General features: G+C 38.4%; 1 protein-coding gene across 5 annotated transcripts in view; it reads left to right on the top strand.

Annotated features, from left to right (window-relative positions):
• The first annotated feature begins 8552 nt into the window (after positions 1-8552).
• NKAIN2 (sodium/potassium transporting ATPase interacting 2) overlaps positions 8553-18611 on the top strand; it is a 586804-nt gene continuing 576745 nt past the window's right edge. For all 5 annotated transcript variants that reach the window (XM_087972540.1, XM_087972523.1, XM_087972547.1 and 2 more), the window contains exon 1: positions 8553-9765. In XM_087972540.1, coding sequence (XP_087828666.1) covers positions 9712-9765 — 54 coding nt within the window. In that variant the 5' untranslated portion in view covers positions 8553-9711. The remainder of the gene's footprint in view (positions 9766-18611) is intronic.

The raw sequence follows: 18611 nt of genomic DNA, 5'->3' as shown, positions 1-18611 counted from the left end.
TCATGGACACGTTCTTCATTATTTATAAAATTTATTTGCTCTTTTGTTATTGAATGATTATTTGCTTACTACACAAAACTGCCACTCTCCTTTCATAAAAATAATAGCTGTGTAAAGAAAAGGCTATAGATTATCATGCCTAATACTATTACTGCCTGAAATACGTTCATTTTGTACTGATAGGGCCTCTGTGAAAAACATAAGCTTGCAAAGAATGTGTGGCTGGAAAAAGATTGAGAGATGAAAACAAGGGAGGTGTAGATCACAATAAGCTATCCTCATGTTAGGCTTACTGTTTTTAATCTGTTTGAAATATTTATTATATTTATAAATTAATATTGCCTGACAAAAATGTTTTTTAAAAAATGAGGAAGACCCGTTTAGATTTTGGTGTTTTCTTTACATTTATTTAATTGCTATAAAATGAAATTCCATTTTGTAAAAGCTGGTTTTATCTAAGACACAACACATACTCTTCACTCATATGCAAGCATCCTAGAAATTTTAAGTTAAAGCTTATCTTTAATGTTAATGCTTTATAATCACATACAGAATCTTTACTTATACCTCAGTCCCTAAATATCCACCCATAAAACCTGCTGTGGGATGCATCGGTACAGTTATTAAGGACAGCACGGAAGACAGGTTATTTTGAACATTTTGACACATGAAAGGATAATTATGCCTCAGTTACTTTATGATCATCTCAGCAGATGCCAACATCTCCCTCACTCTGAAGGTTAAGCAGGATTGGGTTGGCTTAATGCTTAGAGAGATGGCAGAGATATCCACATTAGAAGGGGAGGGACTCAAGTGATACAATGTGCATTTTTATATGCTAATGCAAATCATGCCCCTTAAATATTTGTGTGTGAGGTTATGATGCAAGTAAGAAATGGCAAGTCTTGCAAAACATGCATTGTGATGTCAGAGCTAACCTTAATAAATGCAGTTAATTCATCTTATATGAACACCATACCGTCTAGGATTATAAGGAGTTTTGAAGCCCAGATCTGGTAGCTCTAACTTTATTTGCTACCTTTCTAATTACAACTAGTCCTTGAGATATGACTGGCCACTTAATAGCTGTTCAAAGTTACGACATAGCCAGGAGTGGGATTCTACCAGTTTGCACCTATTCGCTAGAACCGTTGTTAACATTCTAAGCAGTTCGGAGAACCGGTTGTTAGAAGAAATTACTGGCCTAATCCTGTAAGGAAGGCAGGAAGGAAACATTCTGGTGTTGCTTACAGAAACTGCCTCTCTATTAACCCTTATAACATTCTTGGCAGGACTAAACTTCCTGTCTCAGGAACGTCTCTGGAGTTTTTTTTCCCTCCTTTGCTGGTACTTTGCTTGTGTGGAGTGACCATTCAAAGTTACAATGGCACTGAAAAAAGTGACTTATGACCATTTTTCACACTTACGACTGTTGCAGTATCCCCACAGTCATGAGAGGCCAGGTGAGGAGATGTGTGCCTCAATGTGAGTGATATTGAGTTGGCCATGTCCATCCAGTCATATGATCACCAAACCATGCCTACCAACTAAACCATGCCCACAGAATTGGTTGTTAAAAAATTTGAATCCCACCCCTGGACAGACCCCTTAAAAGCTACCTATGAATCTTTTTCAAACTTACGGGTATAGGACCCTTCTGGTCATTTGCCCTTATAACTGCCCACAGGGAAGCTGCAACACCCCCACCTCTCCACCATCTCGCCTCAAACAGGACACCACACTGCTTGGGCCTACCCCCCATGCCTTCTGGAAGCAGTTTTAGGCACTCTGACAATTACTTGTGGAAATGGCAGCTGCTTTTGGAGCTTTCTGACCCAATCAGCTGACTGTCAGAAGATTGTAAACCTCTCCTAAGCTTTGGGGAAGCCATCTGTTTGCATACAAACATGGCAGCTTCAGGACAAACTTCCCCAAACCTTTCCTTCTCTTAACATCTTCTCTCTTTCCCTTCGAATCTGACATTTCTTCAATAAAGAAAACAAAAAAGCTGGGAGGAATAGACTTCTTGATCTTTCTCCCCCAATTAACTGAAACTAAACTCTCTGCCTCCAACTCTCTAATCTCAGTCTCTTTTAACCACTTAATTTGCTAAATTTACTGCAGGCCTGGAAAGAGGGTGACAAAATCTTTAAGTTATTTATCTTGGTGAGTCACTGCCAGAATGAAGATAGAGGAAAGGAAGGAATGAAGCAAGGAAATAAAATCTTTCTGCAGCTTGTCTGCCTTGAGGATCTGAAGAAAAAGTTCAGGGGTAAAGAAAAAGTGGCAGCATCAACACACATCAAATGGTTACAGCAGAAGCTGGGTCCCAAAGACAGCAAAAAGCTTGGAAACCTCTGGAAGTTTGTCCTGAAGCAGTTGCTTTGCATAAGGCGGCTGACTTCCTCAGAGCTAGCAAGAGCCAGGAGAGGTTTGCAGTTTCCCAGTGACTAGCTGATTGGGGCAGAGGCTCCACCCACAAGCATGGCTTCATCAGCCAATCATGGAGGTTTGTTTGGAAGCATCTTTGGCATTGGAATGCAGTGCCAGGCCCTTATTTGCAAAGTTTTTTCCCGTTTATTTGTCTCCTTTATAGACCCAGCTGGCTGGCCAGCCTCTCAGGGCCTTCTCCTCCCATGAGGTATCCAGTGTTGACTTAATGACCTGTACTTTTAAGAGTGGTATCAGGGAGAGCAGGAGATGGGGGTCATTAAGCAAGGATATCTCGTAATTGTTGTCATCACTTGTGATTGTAATGGGCAGGGCATAATGGGCATACTTGTTCTTAAAACAGAACCAGAATTTAGACTGCCTCAATAGTGTCACAATTTTCAACTTCTAATCTCTTTTATTTGTTAGCAAACTTAACACTTTTTTCTAATCAGAAAAAGCTACAAACTTTCCAGAGTAACATTTTGATGGAAAATGCTAAACAGAATAGACATTTGGAAAAATGCACCTTTTTACGTTATTCATCATCTGCTGCACACAATACACTATCAATATATATTTATTAAGAAAATTTATTTAGCTACCTACTCGCTCACAGCGACTCTAAGCAGCTTACAAACAATAAAAACACATTATAGAAAGCAATATTGTAGTTATTCTATGGAATCACTATTCACAAAGAAATCAAATAACTTACTCAGTTGTATATTAGTGCATTCAGTGTAAAGTCAGTTGCACATGAACCATGCCTTGCAATCCAATCACAATCAGAGGTGGAACAATAATTGTACAGTGTCTGGAGATAGAAGCAATGTTTACCTGATGTTGCATATCTTATGTTAGTAACAATCTAGCTCTTGATGATCAGGGGCCATCATTTCATGATATACAGTGAGACACTCACTCCAGCTGTAATATACCCATGAGCAAAAAGTGATTTTAAAAGTGATGAAATTTTAAAAGAGAAAACAATATATAAAAACAAATTTTAATAAAACAGTAATATCCAACAAATTAAACAGACAAATAAATAAGCAAACAAATGAACAGGAAAAAAACCCTAAAAGAACCTAATATAGTAAATTAATATAAATCACCTTAATGTCACAAATTTATTCCATCATTTTTAAATGTATCAAATTGTGTATAAAAGAACCTTTTCTCATAAAATATCATGAAACTTACATCAAGGGAAACAGACTATTATTTTTTGAAAGTATCTTTTTCAAAAACTGGATAAATATCTTATTTCCTGAATCCAGTCTTGGATATCTGGGTAATAGCACTATTCCAATTTCTCATTAAAATTCTTTTGATTCTTCCTCATGCCCGATGCAACCAATACTCCTAAAAATGATCAGATTTCACAATTCTGGAACATAATTAAAATATCATTGATATATTTAATTTGAAAATATTTAATATATATAAAACATCTACTTGTAGATGTTACAACATGTTTCCAAAAAGAAATAAAAATGCGACCTGATTACATCATACATTTTAATGTACCTCTTATATTATACACAAACACACAGACATACACATTTATATTGATACATTTTTCAGAAATCTAATAGTTGGAATTAAAAAAAAATGATGAATTTAAAATTCAAAGAAGCAAAGTTTTTAAACACTCATTCATGCTCAGTTATTGGATATTGAAAGTCTCTCATAATCTTTCATAAATCAAAAATATCAGTAATTTCAGCTTTAAAGATATTTGCAACATCTCACATAATTTCAAACTTAAAGAGTTTTAATTTCAGAACTAGATTCAATTTTTAAAAATGATAGCATCTCAAATTAATGCTTATGATGCATATTAAAAAAAATCAACATGCTTAAATTAATTATATTGCTATTGATTTGCATTAAGCAAAGAAAGTTCCACATTGTTGAAAAGTTGTAAAACCATAATTACAAAATAATTGAATTAATGTATCTATTTTAGTTGATTTGCCCATTCTTTCAAAAGACTATCTTACCACCTATTTTTAAAGCAGAGTTTTTTCCATAAAATTAAATATTCATGAGACCCAGCATCAAAATCCAATCTACATCCCCTTAGGGGTTGAACATGTTTAGCTGCATGTAAGACAGGAAATGAAAGTTTTTTCTTTGGCTTGTATTGATCTGAGTAATCTAAACAGGGATAACTTTTGAACAGAATCTATAGAGATTGATATTCAGTTAAATTCTCATTCCACATAAATATAGTCAATCAAATAAATGCCCAATTATATTTTTTAAAAGTCTGGCAAATTAAAATGTTCTTCTTCATGACATAGTACCTACCAATTTAGCCAATAACATTTTTGGCAGCCTGTCTTGTCATATAAATTTCCTTAGAGCAATATGAATTTTTTAAAAATATTTTGAATTAACACCAGGATGCCTCTTAAAATTTATATTTAGGAGTAATATTAATTTCATTAATATTGATTTTACCCACCAATTAAGTGGAATTTTAATCCACTAATTACAGGTGGTTCTTGGTTAATGACAATAACTAGGACTAGAATTTCTTTCACTAAGCAATGTGGTCAGAAAGAATAATGCCACATGATTCACAATACTTAATGAGGACAATTCCAGCACTCCCGATTGCCATTATTAAGCAAGTCATTAAATAAGTCCCTGGTGGTTTGCAATCAGGCCAGGAAATGGTGGTTAAGGCATGGTGAGCACAGCAGAGCTGGAGATAGCTACTGCCTGGCAGAGGATACATGGCCTGTGATACATGGTACGAGTGCAGAGGGACTTTGGTAGGCTGGTGCTGGGCAGGAAAGTGTGAGTGATTTCCTCCATCACAAGCCATTTGCACACTCTCACCCAAAGGCGTGAGTCGCAACCTTCCCTGCCAGTTTCCCCATTGCTTTTGCAAATTGCACCCCAACAATCTAGATAGGATGGAGGTTAACCTTGAGCTTGTTCAGATTGAACTCCAACAACAAAGATCCCCAGTGGTGATTGTGTGACCATGCTGCAACCATCATGTGAGCTGGTTATCAGGCATCCATATTGTGATCACAAGAGCAGAGATGCTGTGACAACTAGAACTTCAAAGACTAGTCATAAGTGCCATTTTAACTCTGAGCAGGCACTGAACGAATGTCAATAAACAAGGGCTATTTGTAATATCCATAGAAATCTTATCTATAACATTTGACAAATTAATTTCTAAATGTTTAGAAGTATTTTAGTATGTTTAATCCTATTTAGTGTATTTGTACACGCAACAAATAGTTACATGTACAATTTAACAATATGTTATATTGATCTAGTGATCTTAAAGGAATTTTTTTCCCATCCAATTAATCTTATAAACTGAATATTTCCCAACCAATTGAACTCATCTATATCAGAGTAGAAAATAACATAGAATAATGATCCAGAATTGGCATATAAAAATAACTGATACTGTGAACCCACCATTGTATTATCAGAAGCAAAAGGTGATGATAACATGTTAGTGGAAGAGGTAACTGTAAGTGCTCTGTAGGTGCTCTGTGGCTTTGGTTTTTACCTCCGAAACCAACACGCCTTCAGAGATAGGATCTTTTGATCTGTTGCTGTAAGATTCAACTAGATCAAGTAAGGTAATTTCTATTTCGCAGAAGATGGGCTACAGAAACAGGACAAAAATGTCAATATGCACCAAGTGAAACTGGTAAATTTCATGCTTTTATTCTGAAATGTCATGAGAACTTTGGGTGATTTATTTATTTACTGCATTGTTAGAAAACAAAAGATAACACTGAAAACATGAAAAGACTACATGAAAAAGAATGAAATTTTTACAAGGACTTCATGAACCAATATATGTATCAGAATCTATTGTGGTCTGTACATAGATCAGATTCAAGATCCTCTAAGGATGATGGTAATGATACACATTTTCGAAGAGGCTGATCTCTTAATAAACAATGCTGTCGGAGGCTAGCTAAGAATCTGCTACTACTGAAATAAATTAGTTCTGTGTGCCAGTCTTGGTGTAGAAGAAAACTCAATCAAATATTCAGTTAAAGTTCTAGTGTCTCGCCTTGTGTCCCATCTAGGCTACATCTAAATCCCACTTTCAGTATCCATACCATCACTTGAGAATAACCAGTTTAGATACGACTTTTCCAATGTGATTTTCAAAGATTTCTGAATTACAACATTGATTGTTTGCCACCCATAATTCTGTTTGGGATATATAAAATGTAGTTGTTTTTTTTTTTAAAAAAAAGATCTAGAGTAGAAGTTTTCTTTTTCAGGCTGTGGAAACTTGGTGAGAATCCCAGATCAAGAGCAAACTTCTAGTGACAGAAAACTGACTTTATTTAAGTTTCCTCCTTAATCTCTCATGAACCTCACCCAATTCTTGCAGATTTAAAGTTCCACAGAATATAATTTTAAAAATGCTATTCTACAGGACACCATACTACCAATTTTGTACTTGTTTGAGTGTCTTCTAGTTTCTTCTTACTCCTGGCAATTGCCTGGACAAGTCCTTGCAGTTTTCTTGGTTTGTTATTTCATTCTTCCTAGGACTGAGAAAGAGTAACTGGGCCAGAATTACCCAAGAGCTTTGCATCTGCAGCAGAACTAGAACTCCCAGTCTCCTGGTTTCTAGCCTCATACCTTAACCATTACCCCATGGCAGGCAATGCATATTACTTTAAACGAGTGGGAAAGATATGCCTAGTCTTGCCGAAGCATTTTTCTCCTTTTAGCTTCTGTTCTTGAATATACTGAAAAAGCTGTAGAATCTGCTGACACCCATCAGATGGATATTGACTTATTCTAGTCACAATGGGTAAGTCACAGTGTTTTAATTATCTTTTAAAATACAGTAGTGACTTGTAATACTTGGAGAAAGCTGAAAAAATAATCAGAACAAAACAGTTCTTCTTTCTTTCTCCCTTCAGTTCAACTTCTAATGCTGGTACTGTAAATGCTACCTGACTGTTAAGGAGTCTTAAATACCCAACTACCAATTTCCCCACAAACAGGATTACAGTAAACCAAATGAAGTTGTAAGCCACACCATCCATCATAAAAGTATATTTTCATCTTCCTTTACCGTTAACATTGTTTCTATAGTTGAAATGAAATAATTTGTAATAAAATGAATCTATCTTCCCATTTCAAGGTGTGGGTCAGGGAAGGCATGTGGGGGGACACAAATGGATGTGTGTGTGAATAGTCTAGAAAAGGTTGATGGGAGATTCCTTCCTCTCTCCCTCCCCTTCTCAGCAGGCAGGCAAGTGACAGCTGGGTAGGGACAGAGTGAGTAAGGAATTGAGAGAGTGGCTGGGAAACTGCCAGAACATTAAAAATGAAAATCACTAGAACACAATAGCCACCACTTATCTCCCTCCCTCCCTTGAATCCCTGCTCCCACAACTTTTTCCAATCTCATTCCTTTGCGAGTCATTTTGGATGTATTTTGCAAATTTGCACATTTGAGATACCTAGGTTCAAAAGTGATGCCCTCTTTCACCCAGTAAAAGGTTATAGAGCGTTTCAGTAGTATATAGACTCAAGTCTTCAAGAAAATTTGAATGTAACTGTTTTAAAACCAGGTGTTCTTTTCCATTAAAGCCGACGGGAAGTAGACTTGCTTTTGTTACAATGAGACTTGCATTCTTCTGGGGGGGGGGGGGACAAAAACAAAACTCTATTCTCTTCAGCAGCTGCGTGGCAAACAGAATTTTCTTTCAAAGAAAAATGCAAGAAAAGATGCCCTCTCTCTCATTTTCTTGCATTTGTTTGAGAGAGAGAGATTTGCAGTCGATAGGAATGGGTAAAGAAACTCAGCGGGGTGGATGGGAAGCGCAATATAAAGAGCAAGCAGCCCCACTTAGCAACCGCTTCTCTTTCGCTGTTTCACGAGCCGAGGTGGCCGCTAATCATTCGTTGATGGGCACGCCGGCCTGCTTTCCTTTACCTGAGCTTGCCTCTGCAACCAAGGCCCAGCAGGCGGCAGTAGAGAGCGCCGCGCCGCTGGCCTGAGCCGGCGTCCACTTCCACAGACACAGCTTCCCATCGCTTCCTTAGTTGGGGAGGAAGGTAGCAGAAGCGCAGCCAGCCAAGCTCTCCCTGACGTGCCCCCGAAGAGCAGGCAGGTGGCGGCGCCCGGGGACCCTTTCTTTCCGCCGAGGCCGCCCCTCATTTCCCCTCTGACGGCTGCAGCCAAAAAAGGCGACTCCCCCTTTCTCATATCTCCCCCGAGGTCCTTGTGTGCAACCCGCTCAAAAAGCACCGCTACAGTCTCTTCTCAACTTCGCGCTTTCCGCCGCGACGCAGGCGGGGGTGGACGCGACGCCGAGGTGCCATTTCAGAAAAGAAAGCAAAAAAAAGGGAGGGAGGGGGGAAGCGAGGAGAGAGGCTGGGTGTGCGCGTGAGATGGAAGATGTCCCCGAAGTCTAGGCCAGAGTTAAGGTCATAAGGGGGATCGGGAGGTCTCCCTCCTACCCCCCCCAACCTTTCCTTTCTCTCCCTCCTTCCAACCTCCCTCCCCGCCGCCCCGCGTGCTTCAAACTGGGCTGAGCAGGGAGCGGCGGCGGCGGTTGCCTTGCAAACATTGAGAGACAGCGCCTGTCACGCTTCTGAGCAACAGCCAGCTCCCTTCTTCTTCTCCTCCTCCTCCTTCTGTTGCTGTGCTGCATTGGGAATAGCCGCGTTGCCACTGAACGGCGGGACCGAGGCATAGAGGAGCCCCGACCGAGCGCTGACAAGAGGCTCGGGCTTGCTGTTGTCTTGAGGCGAAACAAAACAAGGAGCGGGGGTGGGTGGGGGTGCGGGTGAAGCGGGGCGTGAGAAAAGAGCCGACGCGGGAGAGAGAGAGAGAGAGAGTCAGACTACAGAAGGGGGCTGAGCTCGCTTGCTTTTCTCCTCCCCACCTGCCCGAATGGCTGGATGGATCAAGAGCTGAGCCCGGCTGGCCAACAAACTTGCAAAGGCCGTCGGATGCCTTTGGGAGACACCGCCGCCGTGCTCGCTGGATGCCGGGACACCGTTTCCGCCCGCGCCGCTTTGCACGAGAGGCGGGAGGGCGCCGAAGGCGATTGTTGGCGCGGCGGCGGCTGCTGCTTCTGCTGCTGCTGAAGCTAAGGCGAGCCTGATGTTCGCCCCTTCCCGGGACGCAATGGCGGCAGATAAGAGCCCCTTGAATCCTGCCCAGGCTCGCTTAGCCTTTCCCACCATCTGATTGGATACGGCTGGGCTCTGCGTGGGACTGCGGGGCTGCTGCGAGGGCTCGGGGAAACCATGGGTTACTGCAGCGGCAGGTGCACGCTGCTCTTTATCTGTGGCATGCAACTGGTAAGTGAGTAAGCGGGCTGCTGCTTTGGCATCCTTTTGATTGTCTCTCCCGATCCCCCCCCTCCCTCCCATCCGAAGACTCCCCTGCGAAAGAAAGTGCAAAAAGAGGGGTGTGGGCTCAGGGCAACGCGAGGAAAGCAGAAATTAGAAGAAAGATAGCGCGAAGTGTGGCAGCGCTGTAGGTACTTGCTAAACGTGAGAACGGGGTAGATTTTTGTTCGGGGTTCCGGTTCTGTGCTCTCCTTGAACTGAGTGGGCTGTGTTCCGAGCGTGGGAAGCGTTGTGGTGGTGTTAAAAAGTGAGACCTCTTTCCCACTGAAGGCCCGCCAACTCAAGAGAGAGCTAGGATCTTTACTAGAGCCGAATGCTTTTTGAAAGGGAATTTGGACTTCGGCTAAATTGCCACGGAAGGTGTAGTTCAGGAAGGCATGAAAAGTTAACTTGTCTTCAGGGCGGCTTAAAGCGGAGCCTTGGAATTGGTTCTTCTTAATTAAAACGGGTGAACGCTTTGCGATCGTGATTATAAAGTGGTTTTAGATGATCAGGTGAGAGGCAGTGCTTAGGGATTAAGTGTAGCGTATTGTTTTTAAGCGGGTGGTAAAAAGCTCAGATAACCGGACCGTGTAATTTTATTGGAATGATGAAACTGCCTTGGTCACAGATTGAAAAGGAGACAACTAGCAAATCAGTGTCGGTCTCTGACCTTGTGTGTCCGAGATTCCAACTACTGTAGTTTTGCTGAACACTTTTAACTTGGTAAGTGAAAAGGTGTTTCAGAGATGCAGTTCCAATCAGCTAGTTTGTGAAGGTACCTTGATTGAATGAATTAGGTGGCACTGGTTGTGAAATACTTTTCCTACTATTGCAATTCTGTCCTAGTTGCATGGGGGTGAATGATTTGAACTGCATAGAGTCTAGTATAAAGGAGTGAGAAAAGCAATTAACCTTGAGAACAGCAACAAATTTTATAATAGTTGGTAAGATACCATTTAAGATGCTTTATTTTCTCGACATGACAGGTGGTTCAAAAGATAGTCTGGAAGAAGAAAATGGCCAATGATAGGTGTGTTAGCTTAGGAGGGTGTTTCAGTGAATCTATCAACTCTCAGTTGTGTGTGGTGGGATCTAAATCTTGTCCTTCAGAATAGTGCCTATTTTGCTTATTTACATGCAATTTCTTAGGGAGGAGATGTTGTCTTAAAAGTATCATATTTGTTTTTATATTAAACTTTGAAGAACCTGGAGCATTTACCAGTAACATGTATTAGTTGGCCATTTCAAATCTTTATTTTCTTTTATTTCATGTAATCAAAAAAGGCAATATTCAGGACTTGTCCTATGGAATCAAGCCGAAGGATGAGTGAGTTCATTGCAATCAGATGTTTCTGGGGGGGAAAGAGAATGATATCAAAATACTCTATTTCCTTCTTTGTCCCAGACATCCAATGTTACTGGGTTTGGTTTCCTTGTCTTTTTGGCTCAACATAGAAGGACCTATGCACACAACCCCTAATTAATTTAAAATGTGCCAAAGTTTACTTGAGCTGAAATGGGGCATGACATAAAGTTGTACAGTTTCAAAGTTTATGAAGTAGAATACTATATAAGGCCAACTATGAAACTTAATTCTTGAGTTCATGACATTATTTTAGCTCTCTTGATTCCTGCTAAACAAACCTTAATGCCATAGCATTGATTTATTAAAAGAGAGAAGATAAAACTCTTGACCGTTTGATAGTTTAATTGCTTTATATCCTTGGTCAACTATATGTTACATATATTCCAAAATATTGAATACTGTTGAAAAATGTTTTCTTCCTTATTGGACCACTTTTCATTGTCTGCTCATGAATCATTTCACTGTGATTGATCTGTGCAAGGCACTGATGCATATGAGTATGTATTGTACTACAATGTTTATTAATTTTAATGATCCTGGAAGAGTTGAGAGAAACTTAAATTTTGTTATAGACTTTTACTTTTCTTCAGCATGCACTAAGAAATTAAAAATGTGTATTTCAAAATTTCTTGACTGACAAAGGCTACCTTCGCAGGAAGAGTTAAACATATAATATTTACCATATCCCTGTTTGTGGATTGTACAAGGCAATCTATGAATACTTTTAGACCAAATGTTTATGATGCAATAATTATATCATATTTGTTTATGATGCAATAATTATATTGTATTTGTGAAATTGTATGGGTGGAGATCAGGGTGAAGATCAAGAAATTACAATCTTCCACTTGCATGTTTTCCCACACATCTTCTGCCTTTTCTTTCTTGCTGTTAAAAATTCATTAAGGGAAAAAGAAGAGCTGCAAATTGACACTTGATTGATAGTGCTGGTATGAAATCAGCATACCTTAAGGTAGCAAGGGAGCTGGACTAGGTCATCTCTGCATTCCTTCCACTAACACTGCTTGGTATGTATTCAGTTCATGATCAGTTGCTAAGAAACCCACTCCTGACATAAAACATAAGAAATAAAAATAGTTAGACAAAGAAGGATTTGGCATTTAAAGGAATTCAAACATTCTTAAGTTTGCATGTAGACAGTTTATCACAATTGCACTTTTTAAAAATGTACTTCATAGACTCAAGATATTGATTGCTGATAGTTGTATAATTGATAAAAAGGTTCATTTTTTATATTTTTAAAGATAATACGAACTAAAAAATTAGAATGAAAAGAATGTTGATCAGCAAAAGTCCATTAAAATTTACTAGAGATAATATATCTGTTTAGCTTTGATCAAATAAACCAACTACATCTTTCTTCCTTTTACTTTTAACAATCTGGATCTTTATCTGTTCAAGTAATAGCCTTGAACTTGATTTCTTTTCATTCTTGTCTTTGTCCCTTATCCCAACATTTTTCAGAGCGTTAATTTGTAAATCTTACAAAATTATCTAGGTCACCATCTTGGATTTTTATTTGTATATCCCCTTTAATAATTAGTGACATTTCAGCATTCTTCTCTTTTAATTGTAATCTTTAATTCCTTCTAATTCTCCCAATTTAAACCATTCATTTAAAGATCATGTAATGATGGTGCTAAAAAAGTGATTTATGATTGGTCCTTGCATTTATGACTATTGTAGCATCCATGTGGTCGCATGATCAAAATTTCGTAACTAGCCTGTATGTACAATGGTTGCAGCATCCTGATGTCATGTGATCTCCATTTCCAACTTTCCCAGGGTTTCCAACAAACAACGTCAATGGGGGAAGCCAGGCTTGCTTAATTGATTGCAGGAGTTGCTTAACAACTATAATGGTTCACTTATAACCCCAGCAAAAAAAGGTGGTAAAATTGGACACAATTCACTTAGTGATGGAGGTTTTGGTCCCATTTGTGATTGTAAGTTAAGAATTACCTTATTACCTTATTATCCAACCTTCAAAGTCTTATCATGTTTTTTAGAGAATTCAAAACACCAGTATTGAAGGATTCTTATAATTAATTGCAAAATGTTATTTCAAATCCATCTGGACGCTCACCCCATTTGTAACTTTAGGAAATCAAAATTCACCCTTTTGCTGTTCATTCCAAAGTATTTTTTTAAAAAAAATCCTTAAGCTTGTATTTAAAACTTCTTTCACTAAGGGTTAAAGGACACTGATCTGGTACTGTAAGGCAAGTTGATCCAAAGCTTCCTAACAGCTGAAAAGCAGTTAACAAGCAATATTTAGAATTGATTAGAAAAGGAAGTATGCAAATCCAGTGGGTTGTTGTTGTTGTTTTTTGAGGACACCAAATGTGGTTTTAGAAAAATGGTTATTCCTTCATCTCCTTCAGCTCTAATGCCTTCGGGAGATTACTGTGTTGCCATTTCCAGTAGCAAGTGTCTGGAGCATGTATTGATAACCTCAAGTCCTCTCCTTGTCCAGAGAAGAATTACTGCAAGCTCTTCATTCTCACCAGCTCATCATTCTTTTAATAGAGTCATTGGTTCACCATTTCTTCCAACCTAAGTGGTTACAGTATAGGTTTCTCTTTCCTTGTTGGTTTGATCTGTTTTGTTGTTGGTTTGTTATTTTTGCTTTTCTGCTCAACTGTATTTTGCATATATTGGCTTTTACTGGTAAGTTTTAATATTGCTTGTTAACTGCTTTTCAGCTGTTAGGAAGCTTTGGATCAACTTGCCTTACAGCACCAGATGAGTGTCCTCTAACCCTTAGTGAAAGAAGTCATTTAGTAAAATAAAGGCATTTTTGGAATAGACCAAAAGGCATTTTGGTAGAATTATATATAAGAAATTGTCAAAAAAAGAAAAAATGCCTAAGAGTATGCTTCTATCCATTTTGAGAATTAGGTGTGTCAAGAGAAACATAAAAGTTGAATTTGATAGAGATTACCGTAGTAAAATAAATAATAGTGCCATAGTAAAATAAAAAGAGATGGGCTCAAGAATAAATGGGTGCTGAAGGAATAGAAATCAAATCAAAAATCAAGTGACCAGTATAAGAACAGTACACCAAGATGATTTGGCCACATAGAATAAACAAGTGGGAATTGTATTGCAAATTGCCAAATCCAAGAAGAAAAAATGAATGGGTTGAAAAGGAGGATGAAGAACTGAGTAAGATACAATTGAGGGAGTGAATCAGATTTTCAAAAAAGGGAAGACGCTAAAGAATAAAATGTAATGTAGGAAGTGGTGCATAAGCCTAGTAGAAGCTGAGATGGCTTGTAAGACTAGATAATTATGGAAAACTATAGTGAATGATGTTGATGTGAACTGATTTTAGTTAATAGTTCCTTTTCCTTTTCTTATGCCTTTTGTTTCCTTGATTTATTATTTCTTTGTTATTTTCTCACATTCATGCACAACCCCCTCCCACGCCACGGCCCCACACATGCACAGCACAGACCCAAAGACCAGCTGGCCGGTGGAAGGCACACATAGGCATGTGCGGCAGAGCTGAGCTGGGGTGATGGTTCGCATGCCCAGAGAGAGGGCTCTGTGTGCCACCTCTGGCACGTGTGCCATAGGCTCACCATCACGGAATTAGTCTAAGCCCAATAAGCAGTATCATCCAAAATTGCTTGGAATTGAAATGTTGTTGTAGGCTGAAGGATATGTCCGGCAAAACAAACTAGACATGTTCTGTAATTGTATAATTGTTGGAAAAGTAAGTGCAAAAGATTGAATGGTTCACTTTTAGGCTGAAAAACAAAATTACAATGAAAATGCTAGGTCAATGAAAAATGATGGTCTTCTATATATGGAAAATCAGCAAAATATATAAATTACAGTACAGTCTAATTTGGCTCAGTCTTAACAACACTGCTTTGGTCAAATGGCTTGTGCTAAGAAGATAGTGAGTTAGGGTTGTGCTAGCACAATCTTGAAGGTGAATGTGATTATCTAGACCAGAATTGATTTCAGTCTAGTGGCAGTACTGCTGATTAGCTATCAGTAGGTTGTCTGCATGTCTCCTGTGATCTGGCTGAGTGGACTTTCCTTTCCATGGAGAAGCGTCACTCTGTCTTGGCAGAGAGTTGAGGTTGGCCCAACTTCCTCTGCTCCATTAACGAGGCATTCATGTAAGCAGGGCACAGGCATGGAAGCTGCTGTTACGGAGCGAAGCAGCTGTTCTAGCTTGTCAAAGAAAAGCAAGGTGCTTCATTCAAAGCCTCATTGAAATAGAACACCTCTTCAGAGATCCACATAGTTCCACAAACAGTTATTGGTCTTATGTTCCAAGAAATAATTGAATTATTTTAAGGAGATGTTAATGTTCTGCAAGTTGCTAACCACTATGATATCTTGTGCTAGTAGATTAGGGTTTACAGATTAGAGATTAGTAGAGCTTTGCTGTTTTTGGTCCCATATCATTAAGCTTGATTGTATCACCTTGGCTTCCAATTATGAGAATAAACAAAGAAATTATTTTTCCACGGCATAATTTTATATGCCTCATTATATCATGACTCATACAGGATTACTTATAAAAAGTTAAAAGCCCTCAAAACTATAGTCTTTTCTCATCATGGTTTATTTTCTCTGTCCTCTCCCACATCTTTGATTCTTGAAGAAGCTGGCTGGGTGACTTTAGGCCAGTCACTCTCAGACCAATTCATGTCACAGGGTGGTGATTGTAGAAAAAATAGGAGGAAGGTGTTAGATACTTTTGCAGCCTTGAGTTTCTTATCGAAATAACAAAGGTGGAATATAAATTAATGTCCACAGTATTCTACACATGTTTGTATAGAGATGTTTTGATATGAGTAGTTTTATTTTTTGTTTTCTTACTAATCAAGTTTAAAATTTCCCTTTTTAGTAGAAGCTGTACATTGATTTCAGTGTCTCCACTAGATATTTGTCATTTAGTGATTATCCAGAGAGACTCTATTATACATGTGTTTTATTTTTAAAATGTCATTATGGTTCATTTCGTAGTTGCCAGTCTTAATGATTACACTAGATGTGAATCTCTTAAGAGAGTTGTAAAATCTATTTTGTCACAGTGAAGCACCCTCAAGATGAAATATAGAGTCAGGACCCATCTACTTCATTTCCAGTACCTTCCTTTAAATGTCAGTTTGAGATAGAAACCCACTGCTTATTTTCTTCAAGGGAGGGAGATTCAAAGAACTTTTGTTTTGTTTTTTCGGAGGGTCCACAACTAATAAAAGGGTCCATGTGAACAGTAAGTAATAAAACCATGTGGGCTACTCACTTTTATAAGATTATTTGGAGACTGTTAAAAAAAATTTTTTTTTCATTATCTGTAGCCTTTGTATAAAGACTATGCAAATCCTTCAAACTGGTTACTAAGGAATACGTGGGCGAGCATATGCAGCACCTCTCTTTAAATAATTAAAGCAGCCATGACTTTTTCCAGAATCCCCTGGCTGCTTCAGAAGCTTTCCTTGTTATCTTCAAGTGACTGTGCATGGACAACCACTTTGTTTTCAGCAACTAACAATTTTGTAAGTGAATGAAGCAGTTACCATGTTTTGTGGCAGCTCCTTAACTGTGACTTTAAGTATAGGTTACATAGAGACATTAAGAGGTGATAATATTTCTTTCCAAGCTGTGAAAATCTTTAACTGCTGATATCTGTAAATTATATTGCTATTAAATATACTGAAACAGTCCAAGGTAAAAATTTCATGTTCTTTTTAATCTTACTTAGCTTGCAACTTTTTTTAACCAGAATTCATTCCATGATCCATATGTTATCCTTGCCACTTTATTTTTGGATAATTGTACTTATGTTTTTCTGGGCAACATATTATTCTGATTAAAATATATCACACAAAATTGAATTCAAAAGCTCTAAAAATCAAACTTGAAAAATGTTCTAGGTTAGAATTATTTATCTTAGAGTACTAAACTGTTCTAAATATGTTTTAATTTATCACTGATTTAAAATTAACTTGGCAATTATTTTATATTTTTAAACTTTATTGTGGTTTTATTTGTTTATTAGGCTTATGGCTCACCAGTCATTTCTGACTCTGAGAGGCTTACTGTTCTAGTATGAGATTAAAATAGTATGAGATTAAAAACAAATGAGATTAAATAGTATGAGATTAAAAACCAAACAAAACAGCATAAATATCACAATATAATAAATAATAGCCCAAGGAACAATCATTACCGAAAAGCTTTTCAGGAGAGACTAAGATAACCCATCCAGTCTTTGAAATCTTGCTGTTGAAATCTGTTTCAAAACATATTTCAATACAATTATGGAAGATTGGTAGAGAGATTCCAGAGAAAGTGGGTAAGTGCTGACAAGAACAATGGAGTGCTCCTCCAGAGAAGGCGGGTAAGTACTGATCCCAGGATTTCTGCAAGTGACTTTTTGTGAGAGTTTGAAGAAAGAGGGAATTCCTTCTCATGCTTCTCAACAAAGGATCAGAGATCATTGGGAGAAGAGGATCCTGACCCATGAAGGGCTTTGAGGATAACAACCTGCATGTTCAATGTATTTATTTTAGATCCCTTGGAAATAAACTGATAACCAGTGCACTTCTTGAAGTAGAGATGTTACATGGATAGATTGGCTAACAGCAGTTGAATTGTTCAATTGTTCCTTTGCAGTCTAATGCAATTTCTGGGAAGTCTTCAAAGGCAACTCCATGTGGAGCATATTTCATTATTCCAAACAGGAGGTGAGTGACAATGAGCAAAGTCTCTTGATCCCAAAATTGGTGCAGAAGGTGGATCTTTGTAAAGGCCCTTCTCGCCACAGCTGCCACCTGCTCTTCTTGATAAGAGCTGTGAGCCCAGAGGTTTCCCAGCTTACAAGTTTGCTTTGTACAAGGAAGCATAACCCTGTCCAGGGCCAAAGATAGAGTATCTCCAGTTGAAAGGCTTCTGCACGCAAATATATTCAGTCTTGTGAAGTCTAATGTTTATTCCCATCCAGACCCTCATAGCCTCCAAACATCAAAGACAGAACTTTGGCCATATCTTCTTCATGGCTCAGAGTTGGGATAAGTAATTAATTGTCATCTGTGTACCTGATTCAAATCTGACTTTATAACATTAGATGATCTTGCATAGTGGCTAGAGGAAGGAGAATGTCAACCCCTGTGTCACCAGGATCCACAGTTGGGAATGTGAAGGGTTGATCTCTACTCCGCTCCACTGATTGCAAACACCTACTTAGTTTTAAATAATGGCTTCTTTCTTACTTTCATAGATAGTCCAGAAGGTTGCCTTAATCATTGATATTAAAACTGTTGATTGATCAAACAAGTCCAAAAGGATTACATTACTCTTATCATACATAGTATTTACATATATTGCCCACAAAAGTATTCAGCGTGGATACAGTTATATATCTGAGTCTGTGCCTGACTGAGAAAGTTCTAGTGTC

Source organism: Notechis scutatus, chromosome 1 (assembly GCF_049901735.1).
Source record: "Notechis scutatus isolate UNSWTSFEM ecotype Mainland chromosome 1, rNotScu1.2, whole genome shotgun sequence".
Classification (NCBI taxonomy): domain Eukaryota; kingdom Metazoa; phylum Chordata; class Lepidosauria; order Squamata; family Elapidae; genus Notechis; species Notechis scutatus.
The sequence above is the reverse complement of the archived record's forward strand: the minus strand, read 5'-3'. Positions and strand labels throughout refer to the sequence as shown.